This window comes from Notamacropus eugenii, chromosome 2, assembly GCF_028372415.1.
Source record: "Notamacropus eugenii isolate mMacEug1 chromosome 2, mMacEug1.pri_v2, whole genome shotgun sequence".
NCBI lineage: Eukaryota > Metazoa > Chordata > Mammalia > Diprotodontia > Macropodidae > Notamacropus > Notamacropus eugenii.
In genome coordinates, this window is record NC_092873.1 from 30,388,248 (window position 1) to 30,411,087 (window position 22,840).

At 36.1% G+C, this 22,840-nt stretch overlaps 1 protein-coding gene and 1 pseudogene across 1 annotated transcript in view; both read left to right on the forward strand.

The window, feature by feature from the left end:
- LOC140522575 (uncharacterized) overlaps positions 1-22,840 on the forward strand; it is a gene marked incomplete at its 5' end in the record, with an annotated part of 59,856 nt that overhangs the window by 24,486 nt on the left and 12,530 nt on the right. The window contains 7 exons of the mRNA XM_072637964.1: positions 1,572-1,808; positions 3,514-3,572; positions 5,520-5,610; positions 7,588-7,801; positions 8,299-8,482; positions 10,097-10,240; positions 17,320-18,291. Coding sequence (XP_072494065.1) covers positions 1,572-1,808; positions 3,514-3,572; positions 5,520-5,610; positions 7,588-7,801; positions 8,299-8,482; positions 10,097-10,240; positions 17,320-18,291 — 1,901 coding nt within the window. The remainder of the gene's footprint in view (positions 1-1,571; positions 1,809-3,513; positions 3,573-5,519; positions 5,611-7,587; positions 7,802-8,298; positions 8,483-10,096; positions 10,241-17,319; positions 18,292-22,840) is intronic.
- Positions 10,293-16,601, forward strand: LOC140524846 (importin subunit beta-1 pseudogene; annotated as a pseudogene).

Consider the following 22,840-nt stretch of genomic DNA (forward strand, 5'->3'; position numbering starts at 1 on the left):
GAGTTCTCTTTAAATCCCTTTTCTATTTGGGTGGTTACTTTCAGGAACCACAATGAGCTCAATTTCAGTTAAATGAGTTTGGTATACATGTGTCTTCCATGCTATAGCAGTCCATGGCACATGATTGTTTTTGTTTGTGAGACTAGGCTTGTAATTCCATTGGGAAGAACTAACTTCCTTGACCAGGACAAGTTAGTACCTTCTGTGAAACTAAGGGTCTCAGACAATGGGCTGGAGCACTGACAAGGTAGATGGTGTGCTAATAATCACACAGGCAACATCAAAATCACAGGTGGGACTCAAGCTCAGGACTTCCTCATTCTGGAGTCAGATCTTCATCCACACTGTCTCTCAAACTTCATTCGTCTCCCTCTGATGCCCTGGCTCTGAAACCTTTGGTTATTCATTCCCTCTGTCTACCAGAGAATATGCAAACTGAAGAAAATATGTAATCAACCTCATCTTAAGCCTCATAGCCAGAGAAAAAGTGTGCTGAGTGGATATAAATAACTCTATTATTTAGAGAGTGAAACGGAGGAGAGATAGTGGGCAATAATAACTTGAAGGGATGCCGTGGTTAAATGAAGGATGAGAGAAATTTTAAAGACCCAGAAATTAAATGTTGATTCTGTGTCCTTGTGTTGCGGTTACTTTCCTACATCATTGTCCTTTAGTTGCCCTTTTTGAGTCTAGTATAGAAGTAATCTTGTTATATTTTAAAAGGGAGTGTTTAAACTCTATAAACTGTTATTTTCATGGTAAATTTATTGTGGATGTTAAAATTCAAATGATTAATCTTTAAGAAGTTAGATGGTTCAAAAAAAAAGCTATCTTCCCATTTAATTAATGTAGTTCACATGTTACAAAATCGTTGCGACTATACACAGATCAAATGGGAGTTCGCCAAAAAAAGAAAGGAAGTGAACGGATCCTAATTGTGAGCATGTCTTGTGCAAAAGTACTTCAACATGGTGCATAACGTGCTGGCCTGGAAGCCACAACGAAATGGTTTCAAATGTCATCGCTGACACATCCCGGCTAGGTGATCCTGGGCAAATTTTTTAACCTCTATATTCTCAAGGAAACTCTCTAAGACTATAAGCTGTAGAGAAAGTGCCAGTCTCCATTGTTCAAGGGGAGTTTCCTCACCTGAGAGTTCTTTGCAAATAACATGCTGGGTAAAATTCATAGGTTCAGGGTCTGTTTTCTAATCCTAAGTAGTGAAAGTCAAATGTGAATGTTAATTTTAAAAGTTTCTCCCAAAAGAAAAGCCTTGGCTGAAGCCTTTCCTTCTTAAGAAATTGTTTGACACTACACATGGAGACAAATCTTGATGAGGGAGTAAGAACTGGTAATCCCAAAAAGAGAGGGTAGGATAAAAAACAAGAAAAGAAACCGTTCTTGATATTGGTTATTCCACGCATGACATAGATAAAATACATGATGCATAAATTAACAAAATCAAGTCATAAAGTTAGGTAGTAATTTGAGTGACATCCCATGATAAATTTAAGTAATATGCCAGGTGGATAAAAGTGATGTTCTATTTAACTCCACTATTTCCTTGTCAGATGCATCTGCCACTAGTTGTCGGAAAAAGGACAGTTACAGACATCCTAAGGATTTGATTCTTAACTTGAATCATCCCTACCAGTCACTGCCAGTGACCAAAAACTGGTCAGGATCCGCAGACTTTAGACTGAGTCCTATCCTGAAAGATGAAGCAGCTGGAGCTGGAAGTGTGATTGCAGGAGCAAAGCAAGTCCCTCAGAAGCAGGGTGAACCACCGCCCCCTGTAATAATAGAAGGTAGACAAGCTCATGCAGAATCTTGCACAGTTGACACTGTGAATTTTTCATGTGTCGATCATTTCTCAAATTGTTGCATTCCAATCGTTATTGGAAGACGTAAGCAATTTAAGTGATGAAGTCACGCGATGACAAAATTCATTTCTTGTTTCTCCTCTCATGCAGCCTATAATGTGGCAGGTGTCTTTTGAACAGCTATTTTTATTTTCTCCTTTAATCAGTGTAACATAATCCAGCTACACTGAAAGGCAGTAGCCTAGACCTTTGTGATAAATTAGTCTTCTCTGGGATAGCTGTGATTTGCTACTTTATTTTTTTTAAATGTCAAATGCTAAATGACCTAGTGAGTTGCTGGTTTGTAATACTACTATTAGATGCTGCATAAATTAAGAAATTGGTCTCATATTCAGGCTTCAATGATTATTTTGATTTTGTTTGAATGGATTTGTTGTACTGTGACATATACAGTTATTTCTTCCTATTCTTTTAAAGTTCTGTATATATGTTCAGATCTGGAATTTTCTCTCCATGTAATCGTCCTCTGTCTTGCTCTGAGGAACCTGAAAGTTGTACAGTGACTTTCAAATTCACTGCTGGAGTATTATCTGCATGTCTTCCTTCCAAGATTTTGGCTTGCTGCGAAAAGCTTATTGAGTTACTTCATGATACAGATCTCATGGACTTTTACTTCCCTAGGCAACATGGCATTAAGGAAGAAGTCTTGTTTTTCCATTCTTTTGCAATGATCCTAGCCAGTGGTTTTACATATTAAGATGTAGGTTTTGTGCTCTGTCTCTTGAAATAACCAAACGGATTTGTCAATTTTCATTTATTTATTTTGTCCTCTCACTGACTATGTCATGATTCTTTGTCTCTGAACTTAACTCAGAAATTCATCAGTCCTGTAATGAGTTATATTTAGAAATCTAGTTGTGTTGTGGATCATTTTTCTATTCTTGTTGCAAAGTGATCTTCTAGCCTTAACGGAGGCATGTGGACACCACGGAATCTGATCAAGTATCTTTATACCACCAAGCTATCCTTCCAGGATGTCTGGCTTATTATCGAAAGAAATCAGATCCTCTGTCTCTGACCCTGCAGGCAGACTCAAGCAATGAATATTTCTTAGTCACAAGAGAGAAGGAAGTGGTTGTTGCTAATGGTTCCTTCCCAATTTCCAACGTGACTCACATTGTCCTGATTCCCAGGATGCTGTATACTCATTGTTTTCCCACCTATCCGTCCCCGTTCTGTGTTCTCTTATATTTCCCCAAATTCCATGGAGGCCAGTAATCCTATCTTGGATTTGTTGTCTTTGGTTAGTGAGAAATACAAGTGACCCAGTTAATTGATAACTGCTGGCCTAACTAGTAGATTGATCACGTATGATCACTGTCTCTTGGTTTACCTTGAATTTTGAATTATAAAGGTTTCATCTAGATTAACCACATAAATCTATCCTCACACTTCGTGGGATTTGGTCTGAAAAGACTGTTCCACTAGAAACGTAAATTGTTTCATTAGACTGCAAATACAATATAATTTGATGAATGCATAATTAGTATGAATTTCTGTTATCTATTCCTTATTTTAAAAGAGATTAAAATAGGTAAATTATATATGGGATTTTATTTATGTAAGAAAATAATTCTGAATAATATAAATTGTTACTTAAATATTCATATCAATTTTACATGACATTTAGAATTTAAAGGATCATCAGAGGAATGCTCAGAAAGTTTTGATAAAAGTGACCTGCAACAGGTATGTAAAAATGACATTCAAATTTCCGATATTTTACTTTACTAAAGCTGATTTTCATGCTAGTGTTACTGAAAGTTTTTCAGGACTTAGTTTGCTTTTAAATGCATTTTTCACTGAACACATAGGACTGCTTTTTTGCATAATAAGGTATAGGAATCTTTCGTCTGAAAACGGATACTTTTAGAAATAGTCTCTTAGTGAAATGTGTCCATGGTGAATGCTAGAAACCTAATGATATTGCTGGATTTTCCTTCATTTCCCACATGTATAAAATGAAGACTACTTATAAGTGGAAAGAAATGTTATGATTATGATAATTTTTATAAGCTTAATCATTTAGCTTCCAATTAGTTAGGTGGCATATTAGAGGGAGTCAAGAAGACCTGAGTTTGGCCAACTGTGAGTCCTTATCTGAGAAGCTGGCATCCGTGGGTTTATGAAACAGTAGACTGCTAGATTCATAGACTGCTGTGTCTTGAGGACCTAACACTATGAAGTGCCAAATGGATAATTTTGATTACATTGAACTGAAAATTTTTGCACAAACAAATGCAATGCAACTAAGATTAGGAGGGAAGCAGAAAACTGGGAAAGAATTTTTGCAACTAGTGTCTGTGATAAAGGTCTCATTTCTAAAGTGTATAGAGAACTGAGTCAAATGTACAGCAACACAAGTCATTCCTCAATTGACGAAAGATCAAAGGATATGAACAGGTAGATTTCAGAGAAAGAAGTTAAAGCTACCAATGGTCACATGAAAAAATGTTCTAAATCCCTATTGATTAGAGAGATGCAAATCAAAACAGCTCTGAGATATCACAGCACACCTAACATGACAAATAGGGTGATGATAAAAGTTGGAGAAGATGTGGGAGAGTTGGAGGACTAATTCTTTGTTGGGGGAGCTGTGAACTGATCCAACCATTCTGAAGAGCAATTTGAAACTACGCCCAAAGGGTTACAAAAATGTGCATACTCTTTGACCCAGCAATACCGCTTCTAGCACTGTATGCCCAAGAGATCATAGAAATGGGAAAGGGTCCCACATGTGCAAAGATCTTTATAGCAGTGCTCTTTGTGGTGGCCAAAACCTGGAAATCAAGGGGATGCCCATCAATTGGGGAATGGTTGAATAAATTGTGGTATATCAATGTAATCGAAGACTATTGTGCTATAAGAAATGATGAACAGGAAGACTTCAGAGAGGCATGGAAAGACTTATATGAACTGCTACTGAGTGAAAGGAGCAGAACCAGGAGAACTTTGTACACAGCAACCACCACAGTGTGTGAGGATTTTTTCTGGTAGACTTAGAACTTCATTGCAATGAAAGGACATAAAAAATTCCCAATGGTCTCTTAAGGCGAAATGCCTTCCACATCCAGACAAGGAACTATGGAATTTGTATGCAGAATGCAGGCGATCATTTCCTTTTGTATTAAATTTTGGTTTGTTTTATGATTACTTCCAATCATTTTAATTCTTCCATGCAACATGACTAAGGTGAAAATGTATTTAATAAAAATGTATTAAGAATGTAATAAGAATGTATTAATGCATTATACATTATAAGAATGTGCAGAACCTACATAAAATTGTAAGCCATCTCAGGGAGGGAGGTGGGAGGTAGGGCAGAGGAGTGAGCGGGAGGGGAAAAATCAAAGATATATGGAAGTGGATGTAGAACACTGAAAACAAACCAAAAAAGACCTGAATTTGAATCTATCCGTGGGCTCCTAGCTTTGTATGTCTAGTAGGATGCTGGACAAGCCACATAACTTTTGTAAAATCATTATCAGTTATGCTTGTGTCACAAAATGGTTGTGAGGATGGCATGAGATAATGTATATAAAGTGTTGTGAAAACCTTAAAGTGCCACACAAATATTAGCCGTTATTATTATTTTAAAATTTGCGTTATTTTACCCTGCTGTTATATATTTTACAGGACAAAGTACAGAGAGATGCAAATGATCATGATGACCTCATTCAGTCATCTGACACAGCTCCAGAGGATTACGATTTACCTCCCTTAAACTGTAAGAATGTTTTCATATTGATTGAACAACTTAGTGCCGATTGTAAAAGTAAGAACGTTTTGAAATTTTCTGACAGAATAACAGTGTTAAACAGAAATCAGAGATGTCTGACTCATAGTAAAGTGGAAGTGAGCCTAATCTCTGGCAGACCGTGGCCAAAGTGAAAGGAATTATGTTGACTGCAGACTAGTAAATTTCTCAGCCACCTTCTATTTGTTTCAGTTCAAAAGGAATTACTAAGTACCTACTGTGTGGGAAACATACAAAGTTTGGATAAGTTTTCTCATTGAGTTTGCAATTTAATAGGGGATATAACCTACATAGACAACTCAAATATTAAAATATATATGTGTTGGAGGAATACAGTCATATTACTACATGAGGGTCAGTGTAGAAAGAAAATTTACTATTAAGAATAAATAACCTATGTGTGAACGTACTATCTTTGCTGAGATTTAAAGGACTGGTGTGAACTCAGTCGGTATAGAACATGAAAGTATAGGGGGATGAAATGAACATTCCAGGCATGGAAACTTTTAGTAAAAAGCCAGGAAATGACAGTGAAAAATCCAGTTTTACTGGACAATATATAGCAGTAAGAAATAAAAGGGAAAGGTAGATAATGGAGAGGGCCTAGATTTTGGCTATAGACAAATCTCTCAAACTGGGAGCTTCAGTTTCTTCACCTATTAAATGCTATACATTACAGGATTGTTGTGGGGGGATATATTTTGTAAGGCTCTACGTGCTGTATTATATAATATGTGTTATTAATATTGCATGCTAGGATACGATATGTGAATATGATTTGCTTGGTTGGTAATAGAAGAACCATTTGAAGAGAATGACATGACTAGATGTATAAAGGTAACAGGCAGTGAGCTCTTTCATGGAAAAAACAATCAAAATATTAAAATCTTTCACAAAATGGGCCAAAGTATCAACAGTCTTGCAAATGTTCTGCCTCGTTGTAACAATTCTTCAGTCAGCATGGCATATAGGACACTGTACTGGACACAACACCATGAGTAGCTAGGTTCAGATTCTGCCTTATACACCTACTAATTCTGTGAACCTTAACAAGCACTTCTCTGTGCCTCAGTTTCTTCCTTTTCTTTGAATCTTTGAGCTTATCATTTCCTTTACTCTCAGCTTCACTTCGTGCTCCAATAAGTGTGTCTACCTCTAGCAACTGTGTTAGCTCTCATTGCTTCAACTCTGTTAAACACTAAAATATATGAAGACTTCAAAGTTACCAAGGGAAACCCAATAACAAACTCTGTTGAATCTGTCACTTGATACATTTCTAACTCCGGATTAGGTCTAAATTGGGTGACATATCTCTCTGAAAAATAAAGGGACAGCAGCTATTTTCCATAATGCTCAGAAGATTTTTTCACTTTCCTCTGGTGTTTCAGCTATATTTTCTTTAAAGTTACCAGAAGTCTGACCAATAAATAAATGAGGACAGATGTTATTGTATGCATGTTACATACTTATTTATGCTATAAGTCTCTAAAGAAGAAGCAGTGTTTACAGACAACGATTTAAAGTAAAACATTTATTCTACTTATAAAATAATTCAGTATATTTGCAATGCATAGATATTAAGTATATGACGCATTTTATTAATCTTATTTGTCCACACAGAGTACACACCCGAATATTTACTTCTCACATATACTTCTCCCATATTGTGAAAAATCAGGAACTCTCAAATGTTTTGTTTTTTTTTTGATAAAGTAATGGGTAACTTAGAGACTCTTCTTAATTGTCCACAGTGCCCACAGGGAAATAGGCTATTTTCATATTCAATGTAAATCTTGTGACAAAGTAGTGTTTTCCTATAATCGTAGGATTTATATGGATAGATATTATTTTGTAATTCCCAGAGCATTTGAATTCTAAATGTACTGCTAGTGTTGTGCAGATTTTAAAATACTCAATTTGTATTGACTTGTGTTTTTCTCTGCATAGATCCTACTATATATTTGAAAATTAAGGATGAAGTTCTAAGATATGATCAATCAGTGGATCGTAAAAAATCACATTGTACACTACTCGCCAGAAAAGTTAAGAATTTAGAAAACATGATTAGTGGAATGCAGAAGGAAACGTCAGAAACAATAGAAATGAAATCCAAGTTGGAGCATCAAAAAGCAGAATGCAACAGAGAACTCTGTAGCATCAGGTATGGAACTCACGATTTTTGATAAAGGCTTGGAAGCATTTCTTTTAATGTTGAAGAAATGTGACAGCGAATTTGAAGTTGGAAGGGAAAAACAATGTTATGAATAAGCCCTACTTATTCCTTGTTACTCCATGGACATCTATGAGTTAAATTTTTAGTGAATTATCAAAACTATAGCACATTTCCTTGCAATTTATTGTTTTTTCAAAATGAGGTCAAAAATAAAATCTGAATAATGCATAGTGATGGGAAAATGGATTGAATTTTATCTACATGCCCCTTTACACTTTTTACCAGAGTCATTCAAATGCGTCAAAACTCAGAACGTTCAATTTGCATCATTAAAAGGAGTTTCTTGACTGTGAGTTCCGTACATGGATCCAGTTATCCCTAAATTAATATTCTTTTCCTTTAGTCATTCAGATGACTATATTTAAATGGCATTCTATTCCTTATTTCTACTGACCTGTCATTTATAAACGGCAATTTTAATCTAGGTTTACCTTGAACCAAGGGAAAATAAAGCTAGAGACTACAAAAATGCTACTTGAAGAACATATGGAACAGTTGAGAAGAGAAGAAGAGCAATATAGCAAAATAGTGGATCTCACCCAGCGACTTGAATGCAGTGCCAGATCTCTGGAAGTTGAACTGACAACAGTAAGAAAGCATATTCAGCAGGTAAATTGGAATCTAAAGTCACTATTTCAATTTTTTCTTGTTAAGAATACGTATGGGTTCCCTGGGAATGGGGGGATCAACACCGCATTTTTTTGAATCCTAAAAATGGCTATGCTTTTTATTTCTGGTATTAGTAGGTTGGGTTCAATGATTTGTAAATGAGTACTCTTAAATACGTAACAAAAAAAGGAACAATTGCCCGTATTTTAGCATTTGAATGTAAAATTACAGTCTAAATGCCCATGGAAAAAATAAATTGAAGCTGATACTTTTGAAAGTGTGTTTCACAGTAGAGAATTAGTATGGTGTAATGAATAGAGCTGGCCTCAAATCCATGAGAAGGAGGGTTCAAATGTTGCCATGGACACTTCCTGACTGATTGACCCTGGGCAGACAATCTAGATGGACCCCAAGCCAAAAGTTTCAAATTCCCCCAAAGCTGCCCACAGACCCCAGTACTGGGGGTGGGGGATCTAATGGACAGCACTGCTCTATCCTCAGCTTCGATAAGAATATAAATTCCAGAGCACATTGGTAGATAGAGATTCCTTACCTGAAGATTCTCTAAGCCAATGAAATTGCAAGTTCAATCCCCTTTTCTGTCCCTTGTGCGACACTTTAGCACCCAATCCTTCCGTCTTTCAGAATAGTTTACTGTTCTCTAGCATCTTTACCTTTGACTGATGCAATTCTTATGCAATTAACATTATTCAAGTCTTTCTAAATGGAGGAAAGGCTAAGTCTTCATTACTCAGAGCACTGGACTGAGCCTAAGACGAAATTCAGTAAAGATGAATGTAAAATTATGTAATTAGATGCAAAAATAGTTTCATATGTATAAGCTGGGAGAAATATGATTACATGGCATTTTGTCTGAAAAGATACAGGAATCTTAGTCAGTTCTAAGCTGAAGTTGAGTCAGTGCTGCTATATGACCACCAAAAACCTAGTGTAATTTTGCCTCCCATTCAGAGAAGCGTAGTTTCGAAACATGTCTCTTTACTGTGACCTGAATAGACTTTGTTTGTACTATTGAATTCATTTGTGGCTCCCACAGAATTAAGGTAACTAGTAAGCAGGATGGCAAACAGAATGAGGAAGGCCCTTGGAGTCTATTGCATGTGAGGATCAGTTAAAGGAACTAGAGATGTTTATCCTTATATCTTCAAGTTATTGAAGGACAGTCAGGTGGAAGAAGAGTGAATTTTGCTCTTCTTCAGTGTAAGGGACAGAGCTAAGAGCAATGGATGCAGTGGCAAAAAAGTACATTTTTACAGTTAATGTCAGGGGAAAATTGCTAACAAATGGAACCCCTGTAAATAGAATGAGTTTCCCTGAGAGTTCGCCCACCTGTGAAGACTTCAAGTTGCGTTTGGTAAGAGTTAGATACATAACGATGGTGTGGATTGAACTAAATAGTTGTGGAGGTTCCTTTGTAATTTTCAAGTACTATCCTTCTTGTTACTTTCATTTTCAGTAGCCTACTTTTCCGAATTTTTTAAAATCTATTTTCCTTCCTTTTTGAGATTCTATATTCCAGTTAAAGGTAAAATGTATTTGTTGACTTTTGAAGGAAAAAGATGATTAAAAATTTTATGAAATTGTTGTCCCCAGGTTGAAGAAGAGCTAAAATACACTCAAAGACAACTTGTTCACGAGCAGAGAGCCAGAACTTTGCAAGAGTCAACTCTGAATAATCTTCTTTGGAAGCAGAAAGAAAAAGAAGCAGTTGCTTCCAAAGCGACTCAGACTTCTGAGGTATTCACTTTGGTCATTTTCCAATTTAACTATATATTTGAAAAGTCAGGATTTCTGTTCCTCATTTTGGAACATATTTGTCATCCTCAGTCTCGTCCATCTGTCTGCAGCAGACAGGATGGGACATACGTGGTGACCAAAATGAGCACAGGTTGTTTTGCTTGGTTGTTTCTTTTCTTTGAATGGCATGATCGCCCCAGAGACTCTAGGTTATTCCTACTGAAAAAAATCCCTGCTTCTCAGTAATGCCTTGGCCCTTTCTGGACATGGGAAAAGGGCAGCTCTTCAGGGTCCCTAGGGGGTGAAAGGAATGCAACCAGGCAGAAGGGGACATTTCATACACAAATCACTTTTCTTCCTTGATTAAGTGATTTCTTCTGTTTCTGCTTTCCAGGGCAGAGAGGAAGGGTTACACCAAACCATATGTTAATAGTTTGGTCTACTTCACATTGTTGTCTCGCTCATGTTTCATGAAAGAGAAGGAATAAAAGTATTTTCAGAAAGAATGAATTTCACTTAGATTTCTGACATAAGGCTCTATCCACTACAAGGATTCATTCATTTGCATTCATCATTGCTTAGCATGATAGAAACACATGTTCATCAAATGGCAAATTTAGAATTTTTCATTTTCTTCTTTTGTTCCCCAGTGGTTTGAGGTAAATCCTTTGAGTTTTTGGTCCTTAGTAATCCTTTGGTTCCTGGGCACTGGAGAGCTTCATTTAACTCAGCTGCTACCTCTTCACACAATCCCCCTTGCCTTACAGAAGGGATCTCCTAGAATGGGGCTTCTTAGCTTTTTGATATAGCTCTTTCCACTGGTCCTGAATGGGGACCAATGCTCCTGGACCAGTTTTACTATGATGGGAGTGCAATATCAACTTTTTATACTTTGGCCTCAACGGTTCTTTCATTACTCCTTTAAATTGCATGGCTAGGCCTAGGTTACCCGCTACTGACCACACTCCAGGTCTCACTTTTTCCATCCCTAAAATGAGCGATTTGGACGAGAAAATTTAAATCAATGATGCTATGAAGATGCTATGGATCCATCAAAAGACCGATTTTTCCCACGACTTATACTAAGAAGTTTTAAGACTTGGATGCAGTGGCTTTTGTCTGCATCTTGGAATCAGTTCAAACTTGTAGTTATTCAGGCAATGCCCACTCACATAGGCTTAATGAAAGTTCCCAGGATGGTGGTTCGAGACACAACTGCCTGGACAGTGGGCAGAATCTGTGAGCTGCTCCCTGAGGCTGCCATCAGTGGAGTCTACCTTGCTCCTTTACTATAGTGTCTCTGAGAGGGCCTCAGCGCTGAACCCAGTGTGGCTTGCAACGTGTGCTGGGCTTTCTCTAGTGTGACTGAAGCTGCTTGTGAGGCTGCAGATGTAGTTGATGATCAAAAAAACCCAACTACCTACTCTTTATCTACTTCATTTGAACTCATGGTCCTGCAACTTCTAGAGACCACGGACAGACCTAACGAACACCAGAATAACTTGAGGAGTGCTGCATATGAAGCCCTGATGGAAAGAGTGAAAAACAGTGCCAAGGACTGTTATTCTGCAGTCCAGGAAACGACTTTGGTCATCAAGGAACGACTGCAGCAAGTGCTGAAGATAGTCTCACATACAGAGCACATCAGACAGAATTCATTTTAATGACCTTCAGTCTTTGCTCTATGATTCTCTTCAGAATGTTCTCTGGAAAGTGCAGCACCAGGACGCTTTTCCGATTTCTGATGTGGCCATGAATCCTTGCTGAGGATGTTCCAGAGCACAACTGGGTCTGGGGCAGAGTTAAGAAGATGCCCTGATGGCCGTGAGCACATTGGTAGAAATGTTGGGTGGTGAAATCCTGAAATAGATGGATGCCTTTAAACCCTTCTTGGGCATTGGTTTGAAGAATGATGCTGAGTACCAGGTTTGTTTAGCTGTTGTGTGCCTGGTGGAAGACCAGTGCCAAGCCCTATATTCCAACATTTTACCTTTCAGTGAGAGGTGATGCAGTTGCTATTGGTGAACTTGAGAAATGAAAATGTCCATAAATTTGTCAATCCACAGATTCTGTCAGTATTTGGTGATATTTCCCTTGTGATTGGAGAAGAGTTGAAGAGGTATCTTGAGGTGGTAGTGAATATTTTTTAGGAGGCTTCCTAAGCCCAGGTGGACAAGTCGCACTACGACATGGTGTATTATCTGAATGAGTGAAGGGAAAGGTGTTTGGAAGCCTACACCAGAATCTCCAGGGATTAAAGGGAGACCAGGAGAATGTACACCTGGTTGCGAGCCTGATGCAGTCCAGAGTAGAATTTATTCTTTCCTACATCGATCACATTGCTGCAGATGAGGATCACATAGATGTAGTAGTAGCTTGTGCGGCTGGACTGTTAGGAGACTTAGGTACAACTTTGGGAAGGATGTGCTGAAATTACTGGAGATCAGACCCCTGATCCATGAACTGATAACTGAAGGACAAGATCCAGGTAAAAAGTTGCAGCAGAATATGTTGCGCTTCATTTGATGTAACAAAAACAGAGGTAGAAATTATTATCTCCTACAAAGCTAAAGCAGAAATAGATCTAATCAAAAGAGATAAGGAAGGAAACAATATCCCAACTAAAAGACAAAGAAACCACAAAGCAATATCATTAACGAGCATATATTCTCCAACTGGTATAGCATCCAAATTCCTAGAGGAAAAGTGAAGGGAGTTACAGGAAGAAATAGAAAGCAAGTCTATACGAGTGGGGGACCTCAACCTCCCGATCCCTGAACTTGACAAATCTAACATGAAGATAAACAAGAAAGAAGGAGTTGAATTCCACTCTGGATAAGGTAGATATGATAGGTCTCTGGAGAAAATTGAATGGAGATAGAAAGAAATACACTTTTTTCTCAGCAGTACATGGCAAATATACAAAACTTGACCATGTACTAGGACATAAAAACCTCACGATCCAGTCTAGAAAGGCAGAGATAGTCAGTTCATCCTTCTCACATCATAATGCAATAAAAATTATATTTAATGAAATGCCAGGGAAAGATAGACCAAAAAGTAATTGGAAACTAAATAGTCTAATCCTAAAGAAGGAGTCGTTTAAATAAGAAATCATGGAAGCCATCAACAACTTCATTCAAGAGAATGACAAGGATGAGACAACCTACAAAATCTTATGAGATATTGCAAAAGCAGTTCTTAAGGGAAGTTTTATATCTTTGAATGTCTACATGAATAAAGTAGAGAAAAAAGAAATCAATGAATTGGGCATGCAACTGAAAAAGCTAGAGAAAAAACAAATTGAAAATCACCAAGGAAATAATCAGATTAGAAATACTGAAAACGAAAGGAGATATGAATACAATTAAAATTAAGAAAACTATTAAACTAATCGATAAAACTAAGAGTTGGTTTTATAAAAAAAAGCAGTAAAATTGATAAACTTCGGTCAATTTTTATAAAAAAAAAGAAAGAAGAACACCAGATTACCAATATCAAAAATGAAAAGGGTGAACTCACCTGCAATGAGTCGGAAATTGGAATAATAATTAGAAATTATATTGTCCAACAGTATGCCCATAAATTCGACATCTAAATAAGATGGAGAATTACTTTAAAAAATATGAATTGCCCAAATTAATAGACGAGGAAGCTGAAGGCTTAAATATCACTTTCTCAGAAAGAGAAATTGAAGTAGCCATCAATGGAGTCGCTAGCAAAAAGTCTCCAGGGCTGTATGGATTCAAAAATGAATTCTATCAAGCATTTAGAAGAGAGCTAATTCCAGTACTATGTAGATCATTTGAAAAAATTGGGGAAGAAGGAGTCCTCCCAAATTGTTTTTATGATACAAATATGATTTTGATGCCTAAAACAAAAAGAACCAAAACAGAGAAAGATATTTATAGTCGAATTTCTCTAATGAATACACTTGAAAAAAAATTTTAAATAAAATTTTAGCAAAAGAATATAGCAACTCATAACAAGAATAATACGTTATGATCAGGTAGGGTTTCTACCAGGAATGCAGAACTGGTTTAGTATTAAGAAAACTATTAGCATTATTGATCATATCAACAACAAAACTAACAGAAACCACAAGATTATCTTAATAGATGCAGAAAAAGCTTTTGACAAAATACAACACCCATTTCTACTGAAAACATTGGAGAGCATAGGAATAAATGGAACTGTCCATAAAATAATAAGCAGCATCTACCTAAGACCCTCAGCAAACATTACATCCAAGGGAGATAATTAAATGCATTTCCAATAAGACCACAGGTGAAACACGGATGTCCATTATCACCACTATTATTCAATATGATACTACAGATATTAGCTGTAACAATAAGAGAAGAAAAAGAAATTGAAGGAATTAGATTTGGAAAAAAAGAAACTAAGTTATTATTGTTGGCAGATGACATGATGATATACTTAGAGAATCCAAGAGATTCAAGTAAAAAACTATTTGAAGTAATAAACAACTTTATCAATATTGTAGGTTACAAAATAAACTGACACACAACTTCTGTATATCTACATATTATTAACAGAGCCAAGCAGAAGAGATAGAAAGAGGAATGCCATTTATAGCTAGGACAGATACTCTAAGATATTTGGGAGTCTATCTGTCAAATCAAAACCAGGGATTATATGAACACAATCAGAAAACACTTTCCACACGAGTAAAGTCAGTTCTAAATAAGTGGAAATATATCGGTTGCTCACGAGTAGGCTGAGCTAATACAACAAAAATGACAGTTCCACCTAAATCAATTCACTTCTTCAGTGCCATACCAATCAAACTATCAGATAGTTGTTTCCTAGAGCTAGAAAAAATAATATCAAAATTCATCTGGAAGAACAAAAAGTCCAGAATATCAAGGGAAGTCATGAAAAGAAATGCTAAGGAAGGTAGCTTCGCTCTACCAGATCTGAAACTGTATTATAAAACAATTATCAAAAGTACCTGGTATTGGCTAAGCAACAGAGGGGCCGACAAGTGGAATATTTCTAGGTACTCAAGACACAGCAGGAAATGAATATAGTTCCCTACTGTTTGATAGACCTAAGGATCCCATTTTCTGGGATAAGAACTCACTCTTTGACAAAAATTTCTGGAAAAGCTGGATAATAGTGTGGCGGCAACCAGACATAGACCAGTGCTTGAATCCATACACAAGAAGATACTTCCGATAGTTAGATGATCTAGGTATAAAGATTTATACTATAAACAATTTAGTGGAGAAAGGAATAGTGTATTCATCAGATTTGTGGAGAAGGGAAGAATTTTTGACTGAAAAAGAGATAGAAAGCATTATGAAGTGCTAAATGAATTTTTTTTGATTACATTAAACTGAAAATCTATTGCGCAGTCAAACCCAATAGGACCAAAGATTCAGAGGATGGCAGAAAACTGGGAAAGAATTTTTGCAGCTAGTGTGTGTGATAAAGGCCTCATTTCTAAAATATAGAGAGAAGTGAGTCAAATTTACAAAAATGCAACTCATTCCCCAATTGGTAAATAATGAAAAGACGTGAACAGGCATGTTTCAGAGGAAGAAATCAAAGCTATCTATAGTCATATGAAAAAATGCTCTAAATCACTATTAATTAGAGAGTTGCAAGTCAAAATCTCTCTGAGATATCACATCAAACCTACCAGATTAACTGACATGACAAAACAGGAAAATGATAAATGTTGGAGAAGATGTGGGAGAGTTGGAACACTAATTCATTGTTGGTGGAGCTGTGACCTCATCCAACCATTCTGGAGAGCAATGTGTTACTATGCCCAAAGGGCTATAAATATGTGCATACCCTTTGACTGAGCAATACTGTTTTTAGGACTGTATCAGCAAGAGATCATAAAAGTGGGATCGAGTCCCACACATACATAAATATTTACAGCAACACTCTATGTGGTTGTCCAAAACGTAAAACTAAGGGGATTCCCATCAATGAGGGAATGGTTGAATAAATTGTGGTATATAGATGTAATAGAATACTATTTCACTATAAGAAATGATGAACAGGAAGACTTCAGAGAGGCCTGGAAAGACTTATATGAACTGATGCTGAATGAAAGGAGCAGAACCAGGAGAACTTTGTGTTCTCACACACAGAGTGTGTGAGGATTTTTCTGGCAGACTTAGAACTTCATTGCAATGCAAGGACTTAAAAAATTCCCTGTGGTCTCAAGGCAAAATGCCTTCCACATCCAGAGAAGGAACTATGGAATTTGATTGCAGAATGCAGCCGATCATTTTCTTTTGTGTTACATTTTGATTTGCTCTGTGATTTCTCCCATTCATTTTCATTCTTCTATGCAACATGTCTAAGGTGAAAATGTATTTAATAGAAATGTATGTGCAGAATCCATATAAAACTGTATTCTGTCTCAGGAAGGGAGTGGGAAGGTAGGGGGCAAGGGTGGGAGGGAGGGGAGAAATCAAAGGAATATAGAAGTGATTGTAGAACAGTGAAAACAAATAAAACAAAAAAAGAAAAGAGAGCTAGATTTGGAGTCTGAAGAGACCTGGATTGAAATACCTCTTAGAATACTTAGTAAGTGTGACAATGGACAGGTCCTCTAATAACTTTTCCTCATCTATGTCCTCAGTGTAACATCGAGAGAGTAATATGAATATTTCCCTCATAAGTATGTTGCAAGGCTTTGGTGAGACAATGTATTGAAAGTACTAAGCAAAGTACCTTCTTAGGTACTAATATGTGTCCATATTAGGTGCTGTTATTGTTATTGTAACACCATGAGTAGCCAGGGTGGGATAGAATGGAGAGAGCAAGGGAAATCAAATATGCTGAATGGCAGACAGATTTGGGCCCCCAAAATACAGTATATATGTTCTGATTGATGAAACACTTTTAAGAACTGTTCTTTGGGAAAATTGAGTCTGACAGAAATGTGATATTGGTGAAACTCCCTCAATTTACTTTTTCTTTCAATGTGCTATGCTTTTTGGCACCTTGTGCTTTATTTTGAAATAGCAAGGACAAATCAGAATGCATAATTATATTTTGAGTATCATTTTTTTCCTGTTTATTTTGTTTAGGTTCCTGAAAGCAATGAAAAAGGAAAAGATCTGTCGGATAAAAATCAAATCCTACAGGATGAAGTTGTCATGCTCAAAATGGAACTCCACAGAGTAAAAATGGAGCTTCAGGGAAAAGAAAATCAATTTACAGAAGACACTGAAGTTTTAAAAGAAACGATTGATGAACTTCAAAAGAAATTACAACTGGAGGAAGAAGCATTAACAAAAATCACATCCCAATACAGCGGACAACTAAACGTTCTGACAACGGAAAATGAAGTGCTGAATTCTAAATTGGAGAAGGCAAAACGAAGCACAGACAGACTGGAGACAGTAATTGCTCTATATCGTTCCCGTCTGACTTCTGCTCTTCACGATCATGAACGAAGTCAGATATCAAATCCTATCAAATCTAATCAAGACCTTGAACAAACCATTCAGGGAGAACGAGACGAGCTGCTTCGTTTACAGGACGAACTAATTCATCACTTGGGTAGTCTAAGAGAGAACAATGGTGTTCTTTCTCAAAAGCTCTGGAAGGCTGAAGGTAAAACCAGCAGTTTAGAAAAGGAGCTAAACTGTGTACATGATTCCCTCAGAGAAAAGACACTCACTTTAGAAACTACACAGAGAGAATTAAACCAGACCCAACACAAAGCAAATGAACTTGAACACCTAAATCGAGTAGAAAAGGAAAAAATGGACAAATATATTTTCAAACATGAATCTATCCAAAAAAGATTAGCCCAACTCGAGAATGAAAATGTATTACTTCAACAACAGCTTGAAGATGCCCAAAACAAATGTTTCGTTAAAGAAAAGGTAATGAGTGAGAGCTGTGGACAGTTTATGGATTGCTGCCATGACGTTCATGGTGATACTGGAAAGCAAGCTCTTATGAGAAAAGAGAGAAATGAAGAATTACCCAGGAAATATAACTACTTAAGAGAGAAGGTGCACAAACATAAAAAGGAGAAAGCAGAAATAAAAGTAGGTCTTTAAATAATGTAATTGGATAAGTATTTAACTTTTTGAAATGAAAGTCAAGGTAATATTCATGAAGATAAATTAGGAATTTGAATTTATAGCTGGCAGATGATGTGACTAACTTTCCTTGTAAAAATTCTGATATGTAAGACAGGAGAATAAGAATCAATAGTAGGATGTAGGCCATAATAAAATAATGAAATACAAATATAACAGTTATAAAATTGGTAACACAATCCAATAAAATCAAAAGAATTGATTGAATAAATGAGAATAATAATAAATATCACAATAATAGTGTAAAATAAATTAAAAATGAAATGATTTAATCATCTTTTAGATAAGATGACTCACTCTACCTAAAGAAATTATGTAGTCCACGTAATTTTGATTTAGTAAATAGGTTAGTTACTTTTCCATAAATACTGATAAATTTATCATTCTAATAATATGCCTAATATTCCAATTTAATTATACAATGGAATAAATAATTTGACATGATAAAATTTAAGAAAATCCTACAAAATTTTTCTTGTAATAATATAACAGTTCAAGTCAGACATCTCAATTGAACTACTGTGAAATATTAGTTACCCTTTTTAAAATGTTCATTTCTTTTTAGTTTTCAGTATTCATTTCCGCAAAATTTAGAGTTCCCAATTTTCTCCCCATCTCTTCCCTCCCCACCCGAAAAAGCCGTGCATTGTGATGACCCACTTCCCCCAGCCTGCCGTCCCTTCTATCACACCCCTGCCTTCCCTTATACCCCTCTTCTCTCTTGTCTTGCATGGCAAGAAAAATGTGTATGCCCCATTTCCTCTATTTATAATTTTCCAGTTGTATGCAAAAGCAATTCTAAACAATAGTTCCTAAAAGTCGGAGTCCTAACTTCTCTCCCTTCTTTGCTCCCCACCCATCCTCACTCAGGAGACAAGCAATTCAACACAGGCTATTAATGCGTAGTTTTGCAAAAGACTTTCATAATGATCATGTTGTGTAAGACTACCTATCTTTCCCCCCATCCTATCCAGCCCACCATTTGTTCTATTCTCTCTTTTGACCTTCTCCCTCCCCCAAAATTGTTTACTTTTAACAACTCCCTCCTCCCACTTGCCCTCCTTTCTATCATTCCCCCACCACACTTCTCCCATTCTCCCCACTTTCTTGTAGTGGAAGATATATTTTCATACCAAATTGAGTGTGCTTGTTATTCCCTCCTTAAGCCAATAGTGCTGAGAGTAAGCTTCACCTTCTCCCTCTCACCTCCCCCCTTTTCCCCTTCATTGAAAAAGCATTTTCTTGCCTCTTTTATGAGAGATAATTTGCCTCATTCCATTTCTCCCTTTCTCCTCCCAATATATTCCTCTCTCATCCCTTAATTTTATTTTTCTGGATATCATCCCTTCCTATTCAATTCACCCTGTCCACTCTGTCGATAGACATATGTATATAATCCCTCCAGCTACCCAAATACTGAGACATGATTCAAGAGTTACAAATATTATCTTTCCATGTAGGAATGTGAAGAATTCGACTTTTGTAAGTTCGTTAGGATTTCTCTTTCCTGTTTAGCTTTTCATGCTTCTTTTGATTCTTGTGTTTGAAAGTCAACTTTTCTATTCAGTTCTGGTCTTTTAATCAAGAATGCTTGAAAATCCTGTATTTCGTTGAATGACATTTTTTCTCCTGAAGTATTATACACAGTTCTGCTGACTAGGTGATTCTCGGTTTAAAGCCTAGTTCCTTTGACTTCTGGAATATCATACTCTAAGCCCTCGACCCCTTAATGCAGAAGCTGCTAGACCTTGTGTTATCCAGATTGTATTTCCGCAATACTTGAATTCTTCCTTTCTAGTTGCTTGCAATATTTTCTCCATGACCTGAGAACCCTGGAATTTGGCTACAATATTCCTAGGAGCATCTCTTTTCGAATCTCTTTCAGCGGGTGATTGGTCGATTCTTTCAATATTTATTTTACCCTCTGGTTCTAGAATAGCAGCGCAGGTTTCCGTGATAATTTCATGAAAGCTGATATCTAGGCTCTTTTTTTTTTTTTTTGATCGTAGGTTTCAAGTAGTCCCATAATTTTTAAATTGTCTCTCCTGGATCTATTTTTCCAGGTCAGTTGCTTTTCTCATGAGACAGTTCACATTGTCTTCTACTTTTTCATGCTTTTGGTTTTGCTTTGTAATTCCTTGGTTTCTCATAAAGTCATTACTTTCCATCTTCTTCATTCTAATTTTTCAAGAAGTATTTTCTTCAGTGCGATTTTGAACCTCCTTTGCCATTTGACTAATTCTACTTTCGAAAGCCTTCTTCTCCTAATTGTCTTTTCAGACCTCTTTTACAATTTGAGTTAGCCTACTTTTAAAGGTTTCATTTTCTCCAGCATGTTCTGGGTCTCCTTTAACAAGCAGTTTATTTGCTTTTCATGATTTTTTTTGCATTGCTCTCATTTCTCTTCCCAGTTATTCCTGCAACTCTCTTACTTGATATTCAAAATCTTTTTGGAGCTGTTCTGTGGCCTGAGACCATTGCATGCTTATTTTGCAAGTTTTGGACCTTACAGTTACCCTTTTTATAACTATTTAACCATACTCATCAGTATGACTACTTTTAATTCAACCTGCTGTGAACTACTTTTAGAAACATCTGGATAAAGTTTTAATGAAATTCCAAAGATCAATTACTAGTTTCCTTTAAAATTTAGGACAATAATTCTATTCAAAAAGGATATGATTATGCATTAAGCATTAATTTTTTTGCCTGTGGTACTAATTCCATTTTTCAAAAAAATTGTTTTTGCTTCCCTACTAATTTCTTTATTTATCTCCATTTAAAACAATGTTTTACTAACAGTTCTTGCTCAGTGTGCAAAATTAGAGTTTCTGGAATCACTGATTTTATTTGTTGATGATGAATAGTTTCACAGTCTAATAGATGTTCTCATTATATGTGCTTTTTCATATATGCAGTGGCTAGCAGGTCTACCAAATATTATACTGGGTAACAATTTTGTATAAATATTTTTTCAAATTTTGCTTAATTGTGTATGATCATGTATTTGAATCTAGTCATTCCATACAAGAATTTAGTTTACTTGTAGAAATTCAATTAATTATGTCAATTTTATCCTTCACAACTATACATTGGTTTTGCATTTGCATTAAAAAAATTTATCAAACTTTAGTTAAATTTATTTTTACAAGGGAATTAATCTTATCTAAAAAGAGAAAAGTTTTGATTTCTTTTGATTTTTGGTTTCGTTTGTTATAAGTAATTTTAGAATCATTTGCTTTGCTGTATAGTGAAAACCAACAGGATTTTTTGTAGCATATCTGTATATACATATACAAGTGTGCATTTCTGTGTGTACATATTCATGCATTCATATGTACGTATATGTACATATATGTATGCTTGAATACATGTATGTACATCTTCCTTCTAGGGTAGAAAATGAAATGGCATGCCTCCTTTCTACAAAACTGAGACCCTGCACTACACTATATATACATAAGTATGAGAACTACCATATTTTCGATAGTTTCCTCTTTTTCTGTCCATGAACTGCTACCATAAGTGTAATTCCTATCAGGACAGAAAAAGGAACTGCTTTGAAGACTTGGCAAAGACAGTGGAAGATGTGAAGTGTAGCCTTCACCTTAAAAAACCTTATTTTTTTGTGGTTATTTTGGCTTTGGGCAGACCAGTTCATTCATATCAAGTGCTTTTACCAAGCCTGACAAGCATATCAGTGCTTATGTTCATTCTCCAGGGGAAACCATGAGAGCAAGGAAAATGAAACCTTTTCTTACAGTTGCATAGAAATAAGATTGTTACCTTTTCTCAAAAATAGAAGGGGAAACTCCTAATGTTTCTCTCAAGTATAAGAAACTGTATATTCTTCCCTACCTTATTCCATCACCTTCCATGTGCATTGTGCATAAAAAAATTAGCTCCTAAGAAGCTTTGGAGGTGATATAATTCTTCTCAAAAAGAGATAATGGGGAAATCAGGCTGAATGAACTGCTTTATGAGAAGTGTACTCAGCAGGTCGGAGGATAGCATTTGATCCATGCTGAATGGAGGGTGAGTGATATAGTCAAAAGAGTTTTGCAATCTCAGAAGGCAAGTTCCAATCTTTTCCTTTATTAACTATTACCATTATGACCTTGGATAAGTCATTTAACCTCTTAAGACTTAGTTTTTCTCGTCTGCAAAATGAGGTACTTTTATTAAATAGTCCCTTGGATTTTTTCTAGCTCTAATCTATGATAATTATGAATACGTTGATGAAATTTAGGTGCATGTGAGAATATTGATATCAACTAATTTTGTAGGTATATTCATTTTATATGAGCTGATATTGATTCATGAAGTCAGTAAGAGAAATTATTTGGACATATCTCCATCAGACTACAGTACGAAGGCAAGAAGAACTTGCTGATTTCTTAAAAGAACAACACAAAACCGACACTTCACTAGAGGTTACATCATTTGCTCGAAATGATTTTGAAGTTGAGAAAAAAACTACCGAAGGAAAGAGATG